At 38.3% G+C, this 20928-nt stretch overlaps 3 protein-coding genes and 1 pseudogene across 6 annotated transcripts in view; 2 read left to right on the top strand and 2 right to left on the bottom strand.

Annotated features, from left to right (window-relative positions):
• The window catches only part of LOC124861145 (gastrula zinc finger protein XlCGF57.1-like), a 45310-nt gene extending 42644 nt beyond the window's left edge, over positions 1 to 2666 (top strand). Inside the window, exon 5 of the mRNA XM_047354667.1 lies at positions 562 to 2666. Coding sequence (XP_047210623.1) covers positions 562 to 1356 — 795 coding nt within the window. The 3' untranslated portion in view covers positions 1357 to 2666. The remainder of the gene's footprint in view (positions 1 to 561) is intronic.
• LOC124861401 (NACHT, LRR and PYD domains-containing protein 4C-like) overlaps positions 1 to 20928 on the top strand; it is a 609184-nt gene that overhangs the window by 22708 nt on the left and 565548 nt on the right. The window lies entirely within an intron of this gene.
• LOC124861391 (NACHT, LRR and PYD domains-containing protein 3-like) overlaps positions 1 to 20928 on the bottom strand; it is a 923911-nt gene that overhangs the window by 729440 nt on the left and 173543 nt on the right. The gene's annotated exons all lie outside the window — the stretch shown is intronic.
• LOC124861395 overlaps positions 13693 to 20928 on the bottom strand; it is a 32802-nt pseudogene continuing 25566 nt past the window's right edge.

Here is a 20928-nt window from a genome sequence, read left to right as displayed (position 1 = left end):
CAGACTCTGAAACTGAAGACAGTCAGGATGATGAAGAGGATGATGATGTGAAGCATCATGAATCTGAGCTTAAACACTTATCAGACTCTGAAACTGAAGACAGTGAGGATGATTGGAAGGAGAGCAGGACTCCAGGATCAGACAGAAATATTGTCAACAAATCTTTGAGCTGCTCTGAGTGTGGGGGAAAATTTGCTAACAGACGCTCTCTTCAGAGTCACATGACATGTCATCCAAGATTAACGTCTTCAGATTGTTCTGGTAATGAGACATGTTTCAGAGAAAAGAACAACATAGATTCACTGACGAAGTTTCAGACGGGTAGTAAAGATTTTAACTGTGGTGAGTGTGGTAAAAGTTTTAACTTGAAACGAGATCTCAAAAGGCACACAAAAGTCCACACAGGAGACAAACCTTTCATTTGTGATGCATCTGGAACAAGATTTACCTACAAGTCAAGTTTAGGCAAACACATCAGTATTCAGACAGGAGAAGTCATATTTAAACAACCACATGAGAATCCACACAGGAGACAAACCTTTTAGTTGTGATGCTTGTGGAAAAAGATTTGTCTCCAAGTCAGATTTAAACAGACACATGAGAATTCACACAGGAGTGAAACCCTTTAGTTGTGATACATGTGGAAAAAGATTTTCCTCCAAGTCATATTTAAACACACACATGAGAATTCACACAGGAGTCAAACCCTTTAGTTGTGATACATGTGGGAAAAGATTTTCCTCCAAGTCATATTTAAACACACACATGAGAATTCACACAGGAGACAAACCTTTTAGTTGTGATGCTTGTGGAAAACAATTTGCCTGCAAGTCACATTTAAACACACACATGAGAATCCACGAAGGAGACAAACCTTTTAGTTGTGATGCTTGTGGAAAAAGATTTACCTACAAATCACATTTAGACACACACATGAGAATTCACACAGGAGTCAAACCCTTTAGTTGTGATACATGTGGAAAAATATTTTCCTCCAAGTCATATTTAAACACACACATGAGAATTCACACAGGAGATAAACCTATTAGTTGTGATACATGTGGAAAAAGATTTGCCTTCAAGTCACATTTAAACAGACACATGAGAATTCACACAGGAGACAAACCTTTTAGTTGTGATGCTTGTTTAAAAAGATTTGCCTTCAAGTCAGCTTTAAACAATCACATGAGAATTCACACAGGAGACAAACCTTTTAGTTGTGATGCATGTGGAAAAAGATTTGCCTTCAAGTCACATTTAAACAATCACATGAGAATTCACACAGGACAGAAACCTTTTGGTTGTGATGAATGTGGAAAAAAACTTTACCTTCAAGTCAAATCTAAACCAGGATGATAGAATTTACAGAAAAGACAAACCCATTGCTAGTTATGTTTGCCAGGGCCACCATTCAGCCTAGGGCTTTAACAGATTTCAATGAGAGTGTTTCATCGCACATTGCTTGGTTTTATGGATTACAGACTTTTTAACATGTAGAGTCCAGCATGTTCAACACTCTCTGACAAAACAATTACCAGCACAAGCTCTCCTCAGGGGTGTGTTTTATCTTCATTGTTATTCACCTTGTACACAAACTCCTGCAAAAGCACTTTCCCTAATAGACATTTCATTAAATATGCTGACGACATGGTCCTTTTAGACGACAAAGGAGAGGAGCATGGACTAGTTCAGGCCTTTTCACTAATTAGTGCAAAAAATCCAAGTTGCTATTGACTTCAGGAAGCTTCAGTCATTCTCCCCAACCATCATCGATGGAGATCAAATTGAGACTAATGCTAGAAGTACCTGGGCATGGTTCTGGACTGCCATCTAAGGTGAGACTCATGGGCTGACAGGGCAACTTAACGCCCTTAGAATGTCCTTGACTTCTGTTCATCAGAACAGTCCACTTAAGAGGCAGTGTCTTGTTAAAGAAAATTAGTTTAGGATAAAACAACCTAAATATTGTTAATTTTATTGTGTTTAGCTTTTGTTTGTGGTGGTATGAGGCTACCTGGTGAAGCTAATCTGAACAGGCCTCTAAACCTTAAGGCTAGTTTTATTTGTTCTGTGTTTTAAAGATGAAACAAATGTTATTTCAATGAGATGTTTTAAACAGTGATGGTCCAGTAATGGGATTTTGCTCCATTTTATCAGTGTTTTTGTTTAATCGCTTTGAACTAACCTGCTAAAAATGTGTTCCAGTACTGCTTAAAACATGCTAAAGGTTGTCTTTGCTAGTGGCTAACAGGCTAATAGCCTTGCTTATAAACATGGTATACAGCTTTGTTTACAACAGAGCTTGTCTCATTCGCTCCGTAATCGTTGGATAACGCACCATCAATGCTTGTATCCACATTAATATTTGTATTGTATGGTATTTAAAATAACGTATACAATTATTGAATACGGTATTTTCTTTGTCTTAGCAGCTGGTGACCTAGATGTGAATCACCACATCTCTCTATCCGTCCATTGGCGGTTCGCCCCCTGGCGTCTTCAAATAAAGTTTCTCACTTCCATTTTAAGTGGTAATAACTCTGTTCAACCATGTGCTGAAGAATAATTACATACCATTGAAAATCAATTGTCCCAAAATGTTATAGATTTCTAATTTGGGAAGTTATTCTTTTGAAAATAATTTTATTAAAATAATCTTTTACTTACTTTCTGTTTTGTGTTGTGACTGGTTGTTTGAACATATACCAGTTGTTGCTCTTAATTACTTTTAAAACTAATTTGACCTCATTTCCAGATTCCTCAAAATAAATCCTGGTCCTTAAACCTAAATATCAACACTGAACTATGACATCATTGCATCAATTTTATTGGTCCCCTTTTATCTTTTATTTGTATATAGTTTCATTAGTTTCTGTATTCCTTTATTTTGTTTGGTAGTTTTAGTTGAATGGTTGTAGTCTAGTGTTTTTTAATTGACATATTTTAACTTAGAGTTGGTTTTTTGTGTTAAATTCTTACATTTTGAAGAGAAGGTGCGGTGAATTGATTCCATATGTATGCAGAGTTTGCTGTTCAGTAATGCGAGTGCTCGAATCACTCTTTCATCTATTGTTCTAATATTGCCACCATATTCAGCTGGTATTCACAGGACAATACTTGAAAGGCTGGTTATTTTATTAAATATAAAATAACATCAGCATATTATTGCACAACAACATTTGTTAACCATGCATTTACATCAAAACCATTCTGTTAGCTTTAGCTGTAATAAATTTCATATCATCAGTGTCTGTTTATAGCAATCTGCGATGAAACATGGAGTAAATCCTTCATTCAATGTAATATTTGAGCCGTTTACTCCATTTAATTTATGTTGCTGCTCTGTGTTGGATGTTTTTCAGACTTGTTTTATGATTATCTGTGAATATCCCAAGCTTTCCTCAGTAAAGATTATAATACAGTTTTAAAGTGAAAGTTTATTGTTCAAAACGAGGGTTTTAATCCAACCAGAAGCTGTCTTTTCCCTTCTTTTGCCTCAGAAGCAACAAAACACTGAACTCCACTTTGACAAACTTCTTTAAAACTGTTAAAGTTTCACCTCTACATGGAGTTTGTATTAAGTCTATAAAAGTCACAAATGGCAGATGTGGCACGATTATTGGTTATAGTTTATAGAGCTCTCTTTACCCTACCTGCTTCATTAATGACAAAGCTCTGCCATGAAGTCGTACCTTTTCATTAATAATAAGTAAAGACTGTTGGTTAGTAGCTGAAAAAAAATCATTGTACCTTATTATTCAGTTTTTAACTTTTTGTCCTATTTTTTACTTTAATTATGGTTGATTTATATTTTCTTAGCAAATTAGTCTTACTTTAAAATAAATTGTTTTAATGTTTCCTGACTCCTTTATTAATTAGTCTTGCTGCAGTATCTTTGTGTTTATGTCTTAGTTTTAAAAGGAGCTATAAAAGCAAGGTTGAATTGAATTAAGCTGTAGATCAATAAATTGTATATGAATGAATGTTTTAAGGAACTTTGACTTTTCTGGGCTGCGGTTGGGTGGATGGGGCGGTGCAACATGTCTTGTGCCTGCTCCACTTGTGAAAATAAATCTGTTGGGCTTCTTCTTGGCACCTACGCAACAATTAATATCACAGTAAAGTGGCATTTAGACTTCCAAATGTCTGTTTAATTCCATATTGATTCTATTAAGTAGATCTTCAGCTCCTTTTTTCAATGACTCACTTTAAGCAGATAATATACAAGCAAATAAGATATGTCCACCCTGTTATTTTCCCCCTTCTTACCATATGTGTTGAATAATGGAAAAAGTTTTTTTTTAATAATGATGAAATAACTGCAAACAAATATTCCCTCTTTAAAATATCCAATAGTTCCACCTTCTTTTCTATATACAATCTGACTCTGAATATATTTAATCTTCCAACTAAAAGTATTTGAGAGCAGTTTTCTCATAAATAAATCACAGGATTTTTAACCTATGAAAATAGATCGTTTCATAAAACCTGGAGAGGACAGAGTGGACAATGAAGTGACTGGGTGAACACTGGCCTGGTAGAGAACCATTGATACTTAACCAGTATCTGACTAAAAAGTGAGTAGTTTGTTTTTTTGTTTGTTTTTTCAAACATATTGATTAGAAAAACTTATTTGATCAGTTAATAAATAACAAAATCAAAGTCAAAGTCTTGATGCGGTTGGCTAGGCTCCCTTACATAGATAACTGTTGGCCAACAGACTGTCTTGTATTCCAGTGAGGATCAGGTTGGATCATTATTGAAACTGATCTCTTCATGATTGAATTATCTTCATATGAATCTAGTTTATTCTGATTTCTTGTCTAATTGGAAATTAATTTGACAGGTTTGTGTGGAAAGTTCTTTGAGATGAGACTAGTTGTGAATTGGTGCTGTATAAATAAACTGAACTGAACATGCAACACTCTAAAACAATGTTTAGGTATGAGTGTGTTTGAGTCTGTATGGTTGTTTGTCTACCAGGTGCTTCTCCATCTCTACAGACCCCATCGTTGTGTTGTCTTCTATGTTGGTGAAGAGTGTACTTTTTTCATCATGTAAAGCACTTTGAATTGTCTTGTTGCTCAGATTTGCCATACAAATAAACTTGACTTGTCTTGCATTGACCCTCACCTTGTTCTCCCCCGACCAACCCTTTATTATTAATCAGTAAACTAACCAGCATCTGACCGCAGCTCATACCACTGTTGATGCTGCTGCAGCATTAGGTTGATTTTCTTATTGAGGAGCAGTTTTCCCGTCCACTTTGAACATGACATCCTCTTGTGCCACTGTCCATGGTGCTGCAGTGTCAGTTTTACTTGCTTTATAATCAGCAGCTTCCAGTCTACAAAGAACCTGACCTCCGCCTGTTCTGATCTTCATACTATATATATATAAATAAAAGAAGCAAAAGCACAAGCAGGGATCATGTTGTACCATGGATACTGTTACACAAAGAGGTCAGGGTGGACTGAGAAAATGGTCATTCATAAAGAAATCATACTGATGCTGCAGAACTATGAAGATCAGAACAGGCGGAGGTCAGGTTCTTTGTAGACTGGAAGCTGCTGATTATAAAGCAAGTAAAACTGACACTGCAGCACCATGGACAGTGGCACAAGAGGATGTCATGTTCAAAGTGGATGGGAAAACTGCTCCTCAATAAGAAAATCAACCTAATGCTGCAGCAGTATCAACAGTGGCATGAGCTGCGGTCAGATGCTGGTTAGTTTACTGATTAATAATAAAGGGATGGTCGGAGGAGAACAAGGTGAGGGTCAATGCAAGACAAGTCAAGTTTATTTGTATGGCAAATTTGAGCAACAAGACAATTCAAAGTGCTTTACATGATGAAAAAAGTACACTCTTCACCAACATAGAAGACAACACAACGGTGGGGTCTGTAGATGTGCGTTGATGGACCTTGGAGGCATGGAGAAGCACCTGGTAGACAAACAACCATACAGACTCAAACACACTCATACCTAAACACCGTTTTAGAGTGTTGCATATTCAGTTCAGTTTATTTATACAGCACCAATTCACAACTAGTCTCATCTCAAAGAACTTTCCACACAAACCTGTCAAATTAATTTCCAATTAGACAAGAAATCAGAATAAACTAGATTCATATGAAGATAATTCAATCATGAAGAGATCAGTTTCAATCATGATCCAACCTGATCCTCAATGGAGCCTAGCCAACCGCATCAAGACCTTGACTTTGATTTTGTTATGTGTTAACTGATCAAATATGTTTTTCTAATCAATGTTTGAAAAACAAAAAAAACTACTCACTTTTTTAGTCAGATACTGGTTAAGTATCAATGGTTCTCTACCAGGCCAGTGTTCACCCAGTCACTTCATTGTCCACTCTGTCATCTCCAGGTTTTATGAAACTAACTATTTTCATAGGTTAAAAATCCTGTGATTTATTTACAAGAAAACTGCTGTCAAATACTTTTAGTTGGAAGATTAAATATATTCAGAGTCAGATTGTATATAGAAAAGAAGGTGGCACTATTGGATATATTAAAGAAGGAATAATTTTTTGCAGTTATTTCATCATTATAAAAAAAAAAAAACTTTTTCCATTATTCAACACATATGGTAAGAAGGGGGAAAATAACAGGGTGGACATATCTTATTTGCTTGTATATTATCTGCTTAAAGTGAATCATTGAAAAAAGGAGCTGAAGATCTACTTAATAGAATCAATATGGAATTAAACAGACATTTGGAAGTCTAAACGCCACTTTACTGTGATATTAATTGTTGCGTAGGTGCCAAGAAGAAGCCCAACAGATTTATTTTCACAAGTGGAGCAGGCACAAGACATGCTGCACCGCCCCATCCACCCAACCGCAGCCCAGAAAAGTTAAAGTTCCTTAAAACATTCATTCATATACAAATTATTGATCTTCAGCTTAATTCAATTCAACCTTGCTTTTATAGCTCCTTTTAAAACCAAGACATAAACACAAAGATACTGCAGTAAGACTAATTAATAAAGGAGTCAGGAAACATTAAAACAATTTATTTTAAAGGAAGACTAATTTGCTAAGAAAATATAAAACAACAACAATTAAAGTAAAAAATAGGACAAAAAGTTAAAAACTGAAAAATAAGGTACAATGATTTTTTTTCAGCTACTAACCAACAGTCTTTACTTATTATTAATGAAAAGGTACGACTTCATGGCAGAGCTTTGTCATTAATGAAGCAGGTAGGGTAAAGAGAGCTCTATAAACAATAACCAATAATCGTGTCACATCTGCCATTTGTGACTTTTATAGACTTAATACAAACTCCATGATTTCTTTATGAATGACCATTTTCTCAGTCCACCCTGACCTCTTTGTGTAACAGTATCCATGGTACAACATGATCCCTGCTTGTGCTTTTGCTTCTTTTATTTATATATATATATATATATATATATATATATATATATATATATATATATATATATATATATATATATATATATATATATATATATATATGTATATATATATACGTATATATACGTATATATATATATATGTATATATATATACGTATATATACGTATATATATGTATATATATATATATATATATACATATATGTACATATATGTATATGTATATATATATATATGTATATGTATATATATATATATGTATATGTATATATATATATATGTATAATATATGTATATATATATATATATATATATAAAATATATGTATATATATATATATAAAATATATGTATATATATATATATATATATATAATATATGTATATATATATATATATATATAATATATGTATATATACATATATATAAAGGTCCTTCTCAAAATATTAGCATATTGTGATAAAGTTCATTATTTTCCATAATGTAATGATGAAAATTTAACATTCATATATTTTAGATTCATTGCACACTAACTGAAATATTTCAGGTCTTTTATTGTCTTAATACGGATGATTTTGGCATACAGCTCATGAAAACCCAAAATTCCTATCTCACAAAATTAGCATATTTCATCCGACCAATAAAAGAAAAGTGTTTTTAATACAAAAAACGTCAACCTTCAAATAATCATGTACAGTTATGCACTCAATACTTGGTCGGGAATCCTTTGGCAGAAATGACTGCTTCAATGCGGCGTGGCATGGAGGCAATCAGCCTGTGGCACTGAGGTCTTATGGAGGCATGGATGCTTCGATAGCGGCCTTTAGCTCATTCCGGGTTGTTGGGTCTTGAGTCTCTCAACGTTCTCTTCACAATATCCCACAGATTCTCTATGGGGTTCAGATCAGGAGAGTTGGCAGGCCAATTGAGCACAGTGATACCATGGTCAGTAAACCATTTACCAGTGGTTTTGGCACTGTGAGCAGGTGCCAGGTCGTGCTGAAAAATGAAATCTTCATCTCCATAAAGCTTTTCAGCAGATGGAAGCATGAAGCGCTCCAAAATCTCCTGATAGCTAGCTGCATTGACCCTGCCCTTGATAAAACACAGTGGACCAACACCAGCAGCTGACACGGCACCCCAGACCATCACTGACTGTGGGTACTTGACACTGGACTTCTGGCATTTTGGCATTTCCTTCTCCCCAGTCTTCCTCCAGACTCTGGCACCTTGATTTCCGAATGACATGCAAAATTTGCTTTCATCCAAAAAAAGTACTTTGGACCACTGAGCAACAGTCCAGTGCTGCTTCTCTGTAGCCCAGGTCAGGCGCTTCTGCCGCTGTTTCTGGTTCAAAAGTGGCTTGACCTGGGGAATGCGGCACCTGTAGCCCATTTCCTGCACACGCCTGTGCACGGTGGCTCTGGATGTTTCTATTTCAGACTCAGTCCACTGCTTCCGCAGGTCCCCCAAGGTCTGGAATCGGCCCTTCTCCACAATCTTCCTCAGGGTCCGGTCACCTCTTATCGTTGTGCAGTGTTTTCTGCCACACTTTTTCCTTCCCACAGACTTCCCACTGAGGTGCCTTGATACAGCACTCTGGGAACTGGGAGTTTTAAAGGCCTCAGGAATCTTTTGCAGGTGTTTAGAGTTAACTCGTTGATTCAGATGATTAGGTTCATAGCTTGTTTAGAGACCCTTTTAATGATATGCTAATTTTGTGAGATGGGAATTTTGGGTTTTCATGAGCTGTATGCCAAAATCATCCGTATTAAGACAATAAAAGACCTGAAATATTTCAGTTAGTGTGCAATGAATCTAAAATATATGAATATTAAATTGTCATCATTACATTATGGAAAATAATGAACTTTATCACAATATGCTAATATTTTGAGAAGGACCTTTATATATATATATATATATATATATATATAGATATAGATATAGATTATATATATATATAGATATAGATATAGATATAGATATAGATGGCTGCACGGTGGCGCAGTTGGTAGCACTGTTGCCTTGCAGCATGAAGGTCCTGGGTTCGATTCCCGACCGGGGGTCTTTCTGCATGGAGTTTACATGTTCTCCCCGTGCATGCGTGGGTTCTCACCGGGTACTCCGGCTTCCTCCCACAATCCAAAGACATTCCTGTTAGGTTAATTGGTCACTCTAAATTGCCCTTAGGTGTATGAATGAGTGTGTGCATGGTTGTTTGTGTGTTGCCCTGCGATGGACTGGCGACGTGTCCAGGGTGTACCCTGCCTCTCGCCCATAGACTGCTGGAGATAGGCACCAGCTCCCCCGTGACCCACTATGGAATAAGCGGTAGAAAATGACTGACTGACTGACTAGATATATATATAGATAAATATATATAGCAAATTTAATTAGTTATAAACCCATTTTGACATATTTATTTTAGTTTTTGTTAAGATGTTTTTGTTTGTATAGTTTGCTGTAAAATGTAACTATTAGAAATGTTCATTCTCTCCATCAGGTGTGATGTTAGCAAGTATCTTGTTTTTGATGTAGAGAATTTCTTTCTCCTCTTATTAGTTTTGTCCTAATTTTGTCCCAATTAGTTAAGGAGGCATATTTAAGATGTCTGATACAGAAAAATCTGTAAATGTGAAGATGTTGATGTCTTAAACTCTTTGTGTGTTTTTCTCTATGATTGTTTTCTCTGTTTTGGTTAATAAAAAAGGTTTGTAGCGCTGTAGCTAACTGGTTTCCAGCTTCAGATCAGTGAGTTAACTGGTTCCCAGTCAGATAAATGAACACAGATTCTTCTCCTGGGCTTCTTCAATGTTTTATCAGTAATTGTGAATTAGAAGCAGCTCCACAGAGACTCAGAGAGGAGCTACCGATGCTAACAGACTCCAGCAGCAGGTTGAGACACCTTGGAGGAGGTTTTTAGCTCTGAAGCTGATCTTCACTTCTGCTTCCTGTTTTACACACAAACTCTGATCATCAGCAGCTGCAGATCTACAAGCTGATGTTGAACAGCAGCATCTGTCTTTCAGTTTACAAACAGTTTCATCAATCTACTTCATTATTAAACTAATCTAAAGGATTGTAATGTGTAATTACAGTCTGCGACCACAGGATGGCGGTATCAAGACCGAGTTTAGGGTCAAAATGATTAAAATCTTAATTTTTGTTTATTGCAGTTGAGAAATATTTGCAACACTTTACCAACGATTTTTATAAATTTGATTTTTCTGCCCTGCTTAATGCCCTGATTGCAGCATTTCTTTATCACTATATAATAATAATAATGTTTGTAGTTTTTTCAGGTCTTAATTATCAGAATTAACAATGTTTAATCTTTCTGTGATGATTTTTACTGAAGTAAATTTAAATTGATTTTTTTAAATTTAGTTTTTATCCAAATTAGTTTAAATTATGGGCTGCACGGTGGCGCAGTTGGTAGCACTGTTGCCTTGCAGCAAGAAGGTCCTGGGTTCGATTCCCGACCGGGGGTCTTTCTGCATGGAGTTTGCATGTTCTCCCCGTGCATGCGTGGGTTCTCACTGGGTACTCCGGCTTCCTCCCACAGTCCAAAGACATGCCTGTTAGGTCAATTGGTCTCTCTAATTTGCCCTTAGGTGTATGAATGAGTGTGTGCATGGTTGTTTGTGTGTTGCCCTGCGATGGACCGGCGACCTGTCCAGCGGTAGAAAATGACTGACAGACTGACTTTTTATTGCCATTTTCCAAAACTGCTTCCATACAGAACAAATATGAACAATTCAGATTCAACGTTACACAAAACAAAACCAAAAAGCTTTTGCTTGGGAGCTATTCTTCTAATAATCTTCTTGTCCATCCTGTTTGTCAAGTTCTTTTCCATCCTTGGTCGCTGTCTTTAGTTTTAAATAATATCCATTTCATCCACTTTTCTTCCATTTGTGTTTGTTGTAATCTTAGGCGATGTGTCCATTTTTCCATTGTATAGATTTCTTCTATTATTTCTCTCCATTGTTCGTGACAAGGAGGATCCACCTTTCCTCATTTCCTCGTAACATCTTTCTTGTCTGCTATTAACATTATCTTGATCAAATACCTGTCCTTTACTCTTAACTTTTCTTTAATATTGTTCAAATTACAGAGATATAGTAACATGCTACTCATAGGGATATCATATCCCAATATCTTCATTACCGTTCCATGTACATTTATCCAAAATTATACATTTTAGGACAATTCCAACATATATGTGAATGGTCTGCATCCTGTTCCTCGATCCGTCCAACACGTCGTGTCTGTGTCCTTATATCTGTTCTTGACTTTAGGTGTAATAAAATATCGTATCAGATTTTTCCAGGCAAACTTCCTTCATATCCGTGAACTGGTGGTTGTCGGATGTTTCCTCCACATATCCTCCCAATCTTGATCTGTAATTGTCACGTTAAGCTCTGATTCCCTTTTTTCTTTCATGTATTTAGTTGAATGTTTTTTTACTGAAGATGACTGATAATTGATGATTTTTACTTAAGTAAATTTAAAAGGATTTTGTTATTTAGTTTTCATCGAAAGTAGTAGAAATTACTATTATGTCTATCTCTATATCTGTCTCTATGATTATTAATGAATGTCCATCTCTAATAACATACATGTATAAAATATGTAGATTGTTATTTATCTAGCAAGGGCAGCGCCAGTGAGTGGGCAGCAAAGCCTCGGTGACCCGTCCCCCCCTTGTCTTGTGTCATGATGTATGTTTGGATGGGTTGTACTGGACTTCTAATTTCCTCTCGGGGATCAATAAAGTATCTTTGAATTGAATTGAATTTCTCAGTGGCTGTTTTGTTCCTCTGAGAAAGATTTAGTTTTGTGTTGATCTCAGTATTTCCCAGTTTTATGTTTCATTTTGTTCTGATTCTTGAAGTGTGATTGTCAAAAAGAAAACTTTATTTAAATCATGTTGAACTAATTCAACTTTAACTGTCCTTTTGTTTGGTTTTGTCTCTAAACTTTAAACCAACTCTTTATTTTCCTCTCCAGGCTGCAAAGTCTGCTGATATAAACATGCATCATGCATTCATGTTTTTCCTGATAAACTGTGTAAAATAATGTGCACTACATGTGGCATCCCTGCTACTTCACACTTTGAGCTTGTTAAATGTTTGAAGCTAAATATTTCTAGGATAAAAGACATCATCTGGCAGATTATCTCAGATTGCTGCAAAACTCTTCCATGATGAAGAGCATTAGCGAAAACAAAGACTGGTCATAGTTGGAAAGTGTTTTAGCTGTGATCAAATAGCTCCGTCTGTTAGAGGATCTCCTGTAGTCTGTAGGGTCGGTTCTCTGAAGGTTCCTGAGGACCAACAAGCTGACAAGGAAATGGATCCATAAAAAGTTTGAGACACAAGAGTGTCGACCTGTTGGATGGTCTCTACAACATGAGACCAGTTTGAAGCTGAAATGGTTCTAACTGAAGACCCAAATAGTGTCAGACATTAAAGACGCATAAAGGATTTTTATTACACTGTATGAAGGCTGCAGACACCCACAAACAATATGTTCTGGACTGAGACATTTTGACTGCTGGGAATTTATCTCACTTGGTGAGCTTGACTTTGATTCCAATAACTTTAAACCTGTAACTGTGTCAAACTGACCAGATGTTCTCAATCAAAGGTTTTCTCTCTGAATGGAGATAAAGAAATGTTGGCTTTAGTTCTTCATCTGGTCATCTGAGAGAAACATTGCTGATAAACTGTTGGAGATGATGATCTCAGAGTGGAAAGTTTGAACCATGTTTCATGTATCATGTGTGACCTGGTAGATCAAGGTGTTGGTTAGTATGAACTGCATGGGCTTCATCTAAAACCAACTGTGTCAGGGTTTAAACGCAGCAAACTGGAGGAAGGACAGACAGGGTATGAAACACAGAAAACATCTGATTCATGGAGACACTGATCAAGAATGATCATATCTGTGCAGCGTCCCAACTCAGTTACCTTCTGCTACAACTAATCTGTCCACTAGAGGGAGCACAGATACTTCCACAGGTTCTGCTTCAAACTTAAAGATGAAATAACTGCATTCAGTGTTATTTGACTACTTTGTTAAATCTTTGAATAAAGAAATGTCTGTTTTTATTTCCTTGTTTTACTTCAAATAGTTTTAAGAAGCAACGTCCAGCTTTCTGACTCAATAACTCATTTTATTAAGAATTGGAGGATAAAGAAACCAAACACTGACAAACACATTTAACACGACTAAAACAAGATGAAATGCTGAAGGAAAGAACTCAGTGTGTCATGTTCATTTTTCATGATGTGTTTTTAATCAAATATTTAGACTGAAAATAAAACAAGTCAAATAACACAACAGCAACAAATTTCCACCCACTGCTCTAAAAGTGAGAGCTGTAAAAAACGACAGCATGAATAAAAGCAAATAAAAACAGAAGGTTACAGTAAACACACATAAAATGATTCCTTGGCCGGCTGATATAGAAATGACCTGTTACTGGATACAAATTCACATTTACCTTCAGAAAGTTCAACCATGTTTTCCAGCTGGAGCCAAACACTGTTGAGCTGGATGTCACCTGTGCTGAAAGCCAGCAGATAACCAAACCCCAGCATGATTTCAATGTGTGAGAACATAATAGAAGGGGAGGAAGGGAGGGAATAAAGCTCAGACAGCATGGGATCAAAGTCTGTGGTGACATTAACTTGAGTCCAACTGTGGAAATAAAAAGATAAAAGTCCAGAAAAAGACAACAAACCTGAATGAGCCAACAGCTCAGTGTGATAGACTAAAGTAGAGAGAACATCTAGTGTCCTAGTTCAAGTCCTCAACTGACCAGAGAGTTTCTATTAATAGATCTTTACCATAAATTATGTTGAGACTATGTTCAACTTGACATTAGTTAGAAAAGTTAAAAGAAAATTCACATTAGTTGATAAACCAGCTGCTGTCAGCTCCATTCATCACATTGAGCCAAAAGGTCAGAGGTCATGTCTGAAAGGCTTTAGGGTACAATAGCAAAGTGTCTGGTTGGATAGCTCAAGGTGTTTGATCAGAGATCAGCAACATGGAGGTCATGGGATCAAGACTGAGAAGATCCATGTTTTTAAAAACCAAAACTGAATAATTTGAGAGAACTTTGAAGAATATTTCAAAGAGTTGAACCAGTGTGAGTCAATAGCTCAACATGATGGACTGTAGGGTGGAGATTCAAGAAAGTCTGGGTTCAACTTCTCATCAGGAACCATTTAGGAGCTGATTTGTTGCGAAGAACCTCAGAGTTTGTATTTTGAGGAGTTCAGGGATGAAAGTGAAAAGTTGAAAAGCACCAAGAGAAGATAGATGAGAGGGGAGCAGACCTGATGGTGTGGAGGAACTGTCTGTGACCAAAAGATGCCAGTGGTGGAGTTCCTGGGTTCAAGTCCTGCCTGAGCTACGACCTGGAGAGAAGATCTAGTCCTGCTGCAGAGAGTGGGTGAGGGGGCCGTGTCCCCTCCCCGGCTTCTCAGGAGGTAAATGGAGGAGGTTATGATCTTCTAAACAACACAGGATCAATATTTTATGACACACTCTGGATCTTCTGCACTGACACACTTTCACTGCTTGGACCTGATTGCTTTTGGCTGAACTGATACCAGTGACTTTAAACCTGAAACTGGATCAAACTCACTGGGAATGTGGAGTTCTACTGGGAGAACAACAGGAACAACTTTGGACCTGAGTAGAACCTGCTGCTGCTTTCTGTCTTCAGCTTCTGGATCTTCTCAATCAAAATGCCTTCAAAGCTGGATTCAAATCTAATTTTCTTACATGGAGACTCTAAAACAGATCATCCAGATTGGTTCAACAACATCTGATCTGAGTTTCAGCAGCAACTTACAAAACATCTCAGCATCAGCATCTGGAGAACAACATGCTAAATTCAGATAAACTACTGAAAGAAGTTCAACCAACCTTCAGAAACTCAACATCACAACTGAACACAAGTCTCTGAAGACAGTCAAACATCTTCAAGCAGTTCAAACCTGTTAGCATGTTCTCCTCCACATGCTAACACCAACATGTTGTGAAAGTTCTTCAGCAAACAGATCAAACTCCAAAGCTGAGCTAGAAGAACCTTGGATCTAAATGACCTCAGTTAGTGTTTCAATGCAACAAACTTTCATTTCAATCCAACATTTAAACCAATCTCATTGAGCTCATCCAGAAGTTGGAGAACCAAAGCAGCAGTTTCAGGTCTCCTAACATCTAAACCTTCTCCTCTTCACTCACCATCTGAACTCCACATTCACAGTCACATTAATACAGTTACAGATTTAAAGTCACTGATTGATATCAAAGTGTAGTTACCCAAATGTTGGCTCCATGTGCTTCCTCCATCCAAACCAGCTCAGGTGAAAGGTCAGACTGTCAAACAGGAAGTGAAGGCTTCCACTTCCTCTTATAGGGCGGGGCCAGGCAGCCTCCACTAACAGGGTGGGGTGATGTACTTTGAAATCACTCCAGATGACAATCATCGTCTCTCTTGTGATCCACTAACAGGATGGTATTCTCTCTAGTTTCTTCAGGATGGTCCAAGCATCAGTTGGAGATAGATCTGGACTGCAGGCGTGTTTCTCAACAATAAACCAGAACAGGAACCCAAAGAGACCCAGAAAATGGTTCCTCTGTCTTCCTGTCCATCAGATATGTGTCTCCTTCTGATACCTTTAAAAGTCAGATGTTAATCTGCTGACGGAAGAACCTGGAGGAACAAAGTTATCTTCATGTTTTGAGCTTTTCTTCCATTTATTTATTCCAACAATTCCTGCTGGAAGACAGCCTCCCCTACCCACTGCAGTGGGACTAGTTTCTGCTGATCCGGGTTCTGATGTAGGGAAGACTTGAATTAATAGAACCTGAACAACAAATGTGACATCATTTTATAAAGTTGGTCCAGTTGACCCAATCAGAACCTAGACTTTGGTGAGGTAGATCCAACCCTGACTCTGTGATGGACTGGTGACCTGTCCAGTGTGTCCTCAGCCTGTAGTCCATTAATGACTGCTGGGACAGACACCCCCTCCTCCTCTCTTGGGACTAAAGGTCAAATGAGTATTTGCAGAAGACTGAGACTGGCTGAGTCCATCACTGTTTTAACGTTTTAGACATATTTGATGTTCTGTAAAATAACAGTCAGAAAACTGGTAGCAAATACTGTTTTATTCTCCAATATTTACATTTCCATCATCTGCAGTTCAGCCACAGATAGTCTGGAATTATTCTTCTTTTAGGAACAGTCTTGGTATAGCACTGGAAACACATTGCAGGAAAAACCCTAAATGAAGCTTTGACTGGAAACAGAACCAAACCTTCGGATCCTGGAATAATCCCAGCTTCCATCTTTAAAGGACTGGAAGAGGACGAAGTTTACAAGGAATCTTTTCCAAGAGTTTCAGAAAGAAACCGACTGAATGTGAAAATGTTTCTGAGTGAAAGAGACAGACATGTAGAGACTAAACTATCTGTTCAACAGTGAGAGTGTTTCTCTGACAGGAGGAGACTCTTTAGACTCAACACAGAAACACTGAGGAACCAGGACGGACCCAGAATCCTGGATAAAGAGGTTCAGTGAATGTGGTGTTGAAGGTGTGGAGGTGGATCAGTGAGTCAGAGGAGACTCTGTAGAAGGACAGAATGCCAGCAGGACAGTCCACATACACTGCTACTCTGTTAGAGACGTAGGAGATGGAGGAGGAGGAGATTGATCTGTTCTGCTGTTATTGTGTAAAACAGAGTAACCACAATCAGAGCATCTCAGACTCCAGGACTGATCATTCAATCCACACAAACAGTCATTACTGTCTCCTTTCCTCCTGATTCTTCTGTAACTCACTGATATAAAAACTCTTCCTCTCCACTCGACCTCCCAGTAACAGCGACCAGTCAGGCCATCTCTACACAGCAGCTGAGGAACATCAAATCTGTCTGGATGATCAGGATATGACTGAAGCTCCTTCACACGTGTCACCTTCCTATTGTCTTCAGACAGTTGGAGTTTTCTGTTCACTGTGTTTGTGTCGATTGTGAGCTGACAGGAATCTGATGGAGAGAACAAACACAATCCAGCTGCAGTTATTGATCATTTATTGACACTTAGATGATGACTCCTGAATGAGTGATGGACAGTTTGAAGATGGTTGAATGTGAGCTTCTTTGTTGTCATGACTCAAATGAAAAACACACTTACACTTCCTCAGAGCTGGTTTCAACCATCGGACTCCATCAGGCTCCCTGAAAGGAGGAGGAGGGTCAGACCATCAGTCTCTTTCAGCAGCAAACATGGACATTGTAATAGATCAGATCAGATTCCACTCTGACATGCTGCTGGAAGAACTGGATCTGGGTCATTTGGACTCTGTGACCTGCTGCATACGTTGTCTGGTCCATTGTGGGAGGAACCAGACTGATAGAGCAGAATCAGCCAAGACAACATGATGCAGCCTGTACTGTCTGTCAGTTGCTAACAATGAACTATGCTGTATAAAGCTGCTCATGACTGAGGAACCTTGGCTCATGTCTGGGTCATTCAAGCTGCAGTCAGCTGGGCCTCTGGACCCAATTCTCTTCATTTCCTACTTTTTACATTAAAGAGTCCAAATCAACCAAGCTGGCTTTTCCTGTCTCATTACTGAAGGTTCTGACACAGCAGACATTACATGGCTCGGTTCTTCTTCACTCAGAATACAACTGTCCAACATTTGGACTCATCCATTTGAATGGAGCGTCTCTAAAGTTCTGTCCTGTAGTTGTCATGTTTCAGCCCAGTTTGAACTCATTCTTTTCATTTCATCTTTTTGAATCAGGCAGGAGGAGGACACCATCCAGTCTGGTTCTTCATCTCCAGTTTGAAGAACACTCACATCATCGAGGTTTATTTAGTCCAACATCCACACTGAGACTGAAGCTGATTGATGATATGAGAGACAATCAAGCAGGTTCTTCAGCTTCTATCAGCTCTGCTTCCTGGACAAGATGAGCTGCAGCAGCTTCATCTACTCAAAGATCTTCATCAAAGAGTCCTGACCTGTCTGAGACTTGAACTATTAAAGTCCTCTGCTATGATAGGAGCAGCATCCAGGTGACTGTTCTGATCTTCACTGAGCTCATCATGTAGTGCAGTCAAAGCTAGATCTTTATCTGCCTGAGGTGGAATATAGACAGCTGTGTTAGTTACTGATGGAAACGTTCTGATCCAGAAGGATGGTCAGAGCAGGTCAACTGATGGACAGATGCTCCAGATGTGCTAAATCAGAATGAGAAAGTCCTGATGTTCTCACCATCAAACCATCTGTTATTAGATATGACACACACTCCACCACCTGGTGACGTTCCTGCCTTTGCTGTTCTGTCCACCCAGTGCAGGGTAAAACAATTGGACCGTATCATGGTGAGGTCCAGAATCACTGGGGTTCTCCATGTCTCAGAGAAACAGACAAGGTTAAAATCTCTGATGTTCTGCTGTAACTTTACTCTGGACACAGATGATCCAGTTTGATGTCCAGAAACTGAGGAACCAGCAGCCATCATCCACTGGGAACTGGATGATGGTGTGTTTGTTCAATGGGTCCGGTTCTGACTCCAGCAGGTTCTCCTGTCTTTGCTTTGTCACTATTTGTGTCCTCCTGCTTTGTTCTTTGAAGTGAGGTGTATCTCTGGAGGCCATCTTGAGTCTACAGACTCTCCAGGAATTGGTGAGTAGATGGTTCTATAAGGTCCAAAAGAGTCAATGTTCTGTAAGTAGTCAGAACTAAAGTGTTTGGTTAGAAAAGTGAACTTAAAGAGACGTTCCATAAAACCAGAGTCGGGTCAGAGGGACCAGGACAGCGTTTGATCTTGGTCCCACATGATTCTAAATAAGACAATGAAACAGATGATGAACTAACTGCTGTCTGTTCCAGCTGAGAAACGAACGACTCAGAAGGATTTACCAGAAAATCATCAACTTAGCATTTAAACCATTTTAATTTGTGAAACAGAGAATACTGTTCCTCATTAAAACCCAGAAGAACCAGTTTGATGAATCTTCACCTGAATATTTCCAGTGTACAGTCTGAACCAGACGGCAACTTCTCCCCTGAATCTTGTAGGTTGTTGTTCTGCAGGTCAACTTCTCTCAGACAGCAGGACTGGGAGCTAAGAACTGATGACAGAACTTCACAAGTTCTTCCTGAGAGGTTACAGGATCTAAGTCTGAGAGACAAAATGAAACAAAAGACTTTAGACTTTAAATAAAACTGCACTACACCTTCAGTCCAGCAGATGGCTTTTACTATTTTTAAAAGATTCTTAGCTAATAACTTATTTTTTGCTTCAACTGATAAATGATAGAAGATGATGAGCAGCTTTAGAGTTATACAGTTAATTAAAACCTTCTATTAATCCTTAAGTTTTACTGGAAAAGTTTAAATCATTAGTTTACATTTAATTTTATACCAACCTGCACCAGGCCAGAGTTGTTGCTTTACAACCTCAATAACTACTAAACACTGATTAACACTTATTTTACATTTATTATCATCAGACAAACTTTTGTCAGATATCTACAGCACAACAAGAAAAATGTCTAATAAAAATGTGATTTTTACTAGACCAGAGTGCCGTCCGTGAAAGTAAAGCCCTGAGAAAGTGAAATTACCCAGGATAAATTTGCATCAAAACACATCTTGGGCTTCCTAAACCAGGACTTTTAAAAAGATTGGAGCTAGTTTAATACTAACTTTAGCTCAATGTTAAAGTGATGATTCTGTCAGTTTTTAGTTTCAGTGTTAGCATGAGTGTCAGCCTGTATTGAGGCAATTAGCAGATGGTCGCCTCGGCATGTTGGTGCGCATTGTTTTGCTTTGTTTTTTGCTCTAAAACGGTCTTCTGTGATGGTACCAAGAGCTCTCTCACCAGAGAAGAACTCATGAACATCAGGGCTACTACACCAGAGGAGTTATTTCCCACTTTTCTGCCTACTGCTCTGGAATTTTTGGACATTCTGGTCAAAGGTGAATTCACCTTTGCTCACGCGGTGAAACGCCAGAAGAGAGGGAAACGGGATGGGGTGCTGGTACGTCTTTGCCAGCGTGGACTACGAACACCATTACCTGGAATATTTATCTAACGTGCGCTCACTTCCCAACAAAATTGAGGAACTACAACTGCTGTTGGGGAAAAACAGGGACATTTATTCATCTGCAGTTTTATGCTTCACGGAGACGTGGCTGTGTGGATTAATACCGGACTCTGCGCTGCAGCTGGCAGGATTCCAGCTCTACAGAGCGGACAGAGACACGGAACTCTCCGGCAAAGTGAAAGGTGGAGGAATCTGTTTCTACCTCAACAGTGGTTGGTGCAACGACGTGACAGTGATTCAGCAGCACTGTTCTCCAGACCTGGAAGCCTTCATCATAAACTGTAAGCCTTTCTATTCTCCCCGCGAGTTCGCTTCGTTCATCCTGGTCGCAAGCTAGCGTGCAGGTCGCACAACGCATGCTCGC

Source organism: Girardinichthys multiradiatus, chromosome 24 (genome assembly GCF_021462225.1).
Source record: "Girardinichthys multiradiatus isolate DD_20200921_A chromosome 24, DD_fGirMul_XY1, whole genome shotgun sequence".
Lineage (NCBI taxonomy): Eukaryota > Metazoa > Chordata > Actinopteri > Cyprinodontiformes > Goodeidae > Girardinichthys > Girardinichthys multiradiatus.
This window is presented reverse-complemented; position numbering and strand designations above follow the sequence as displayed.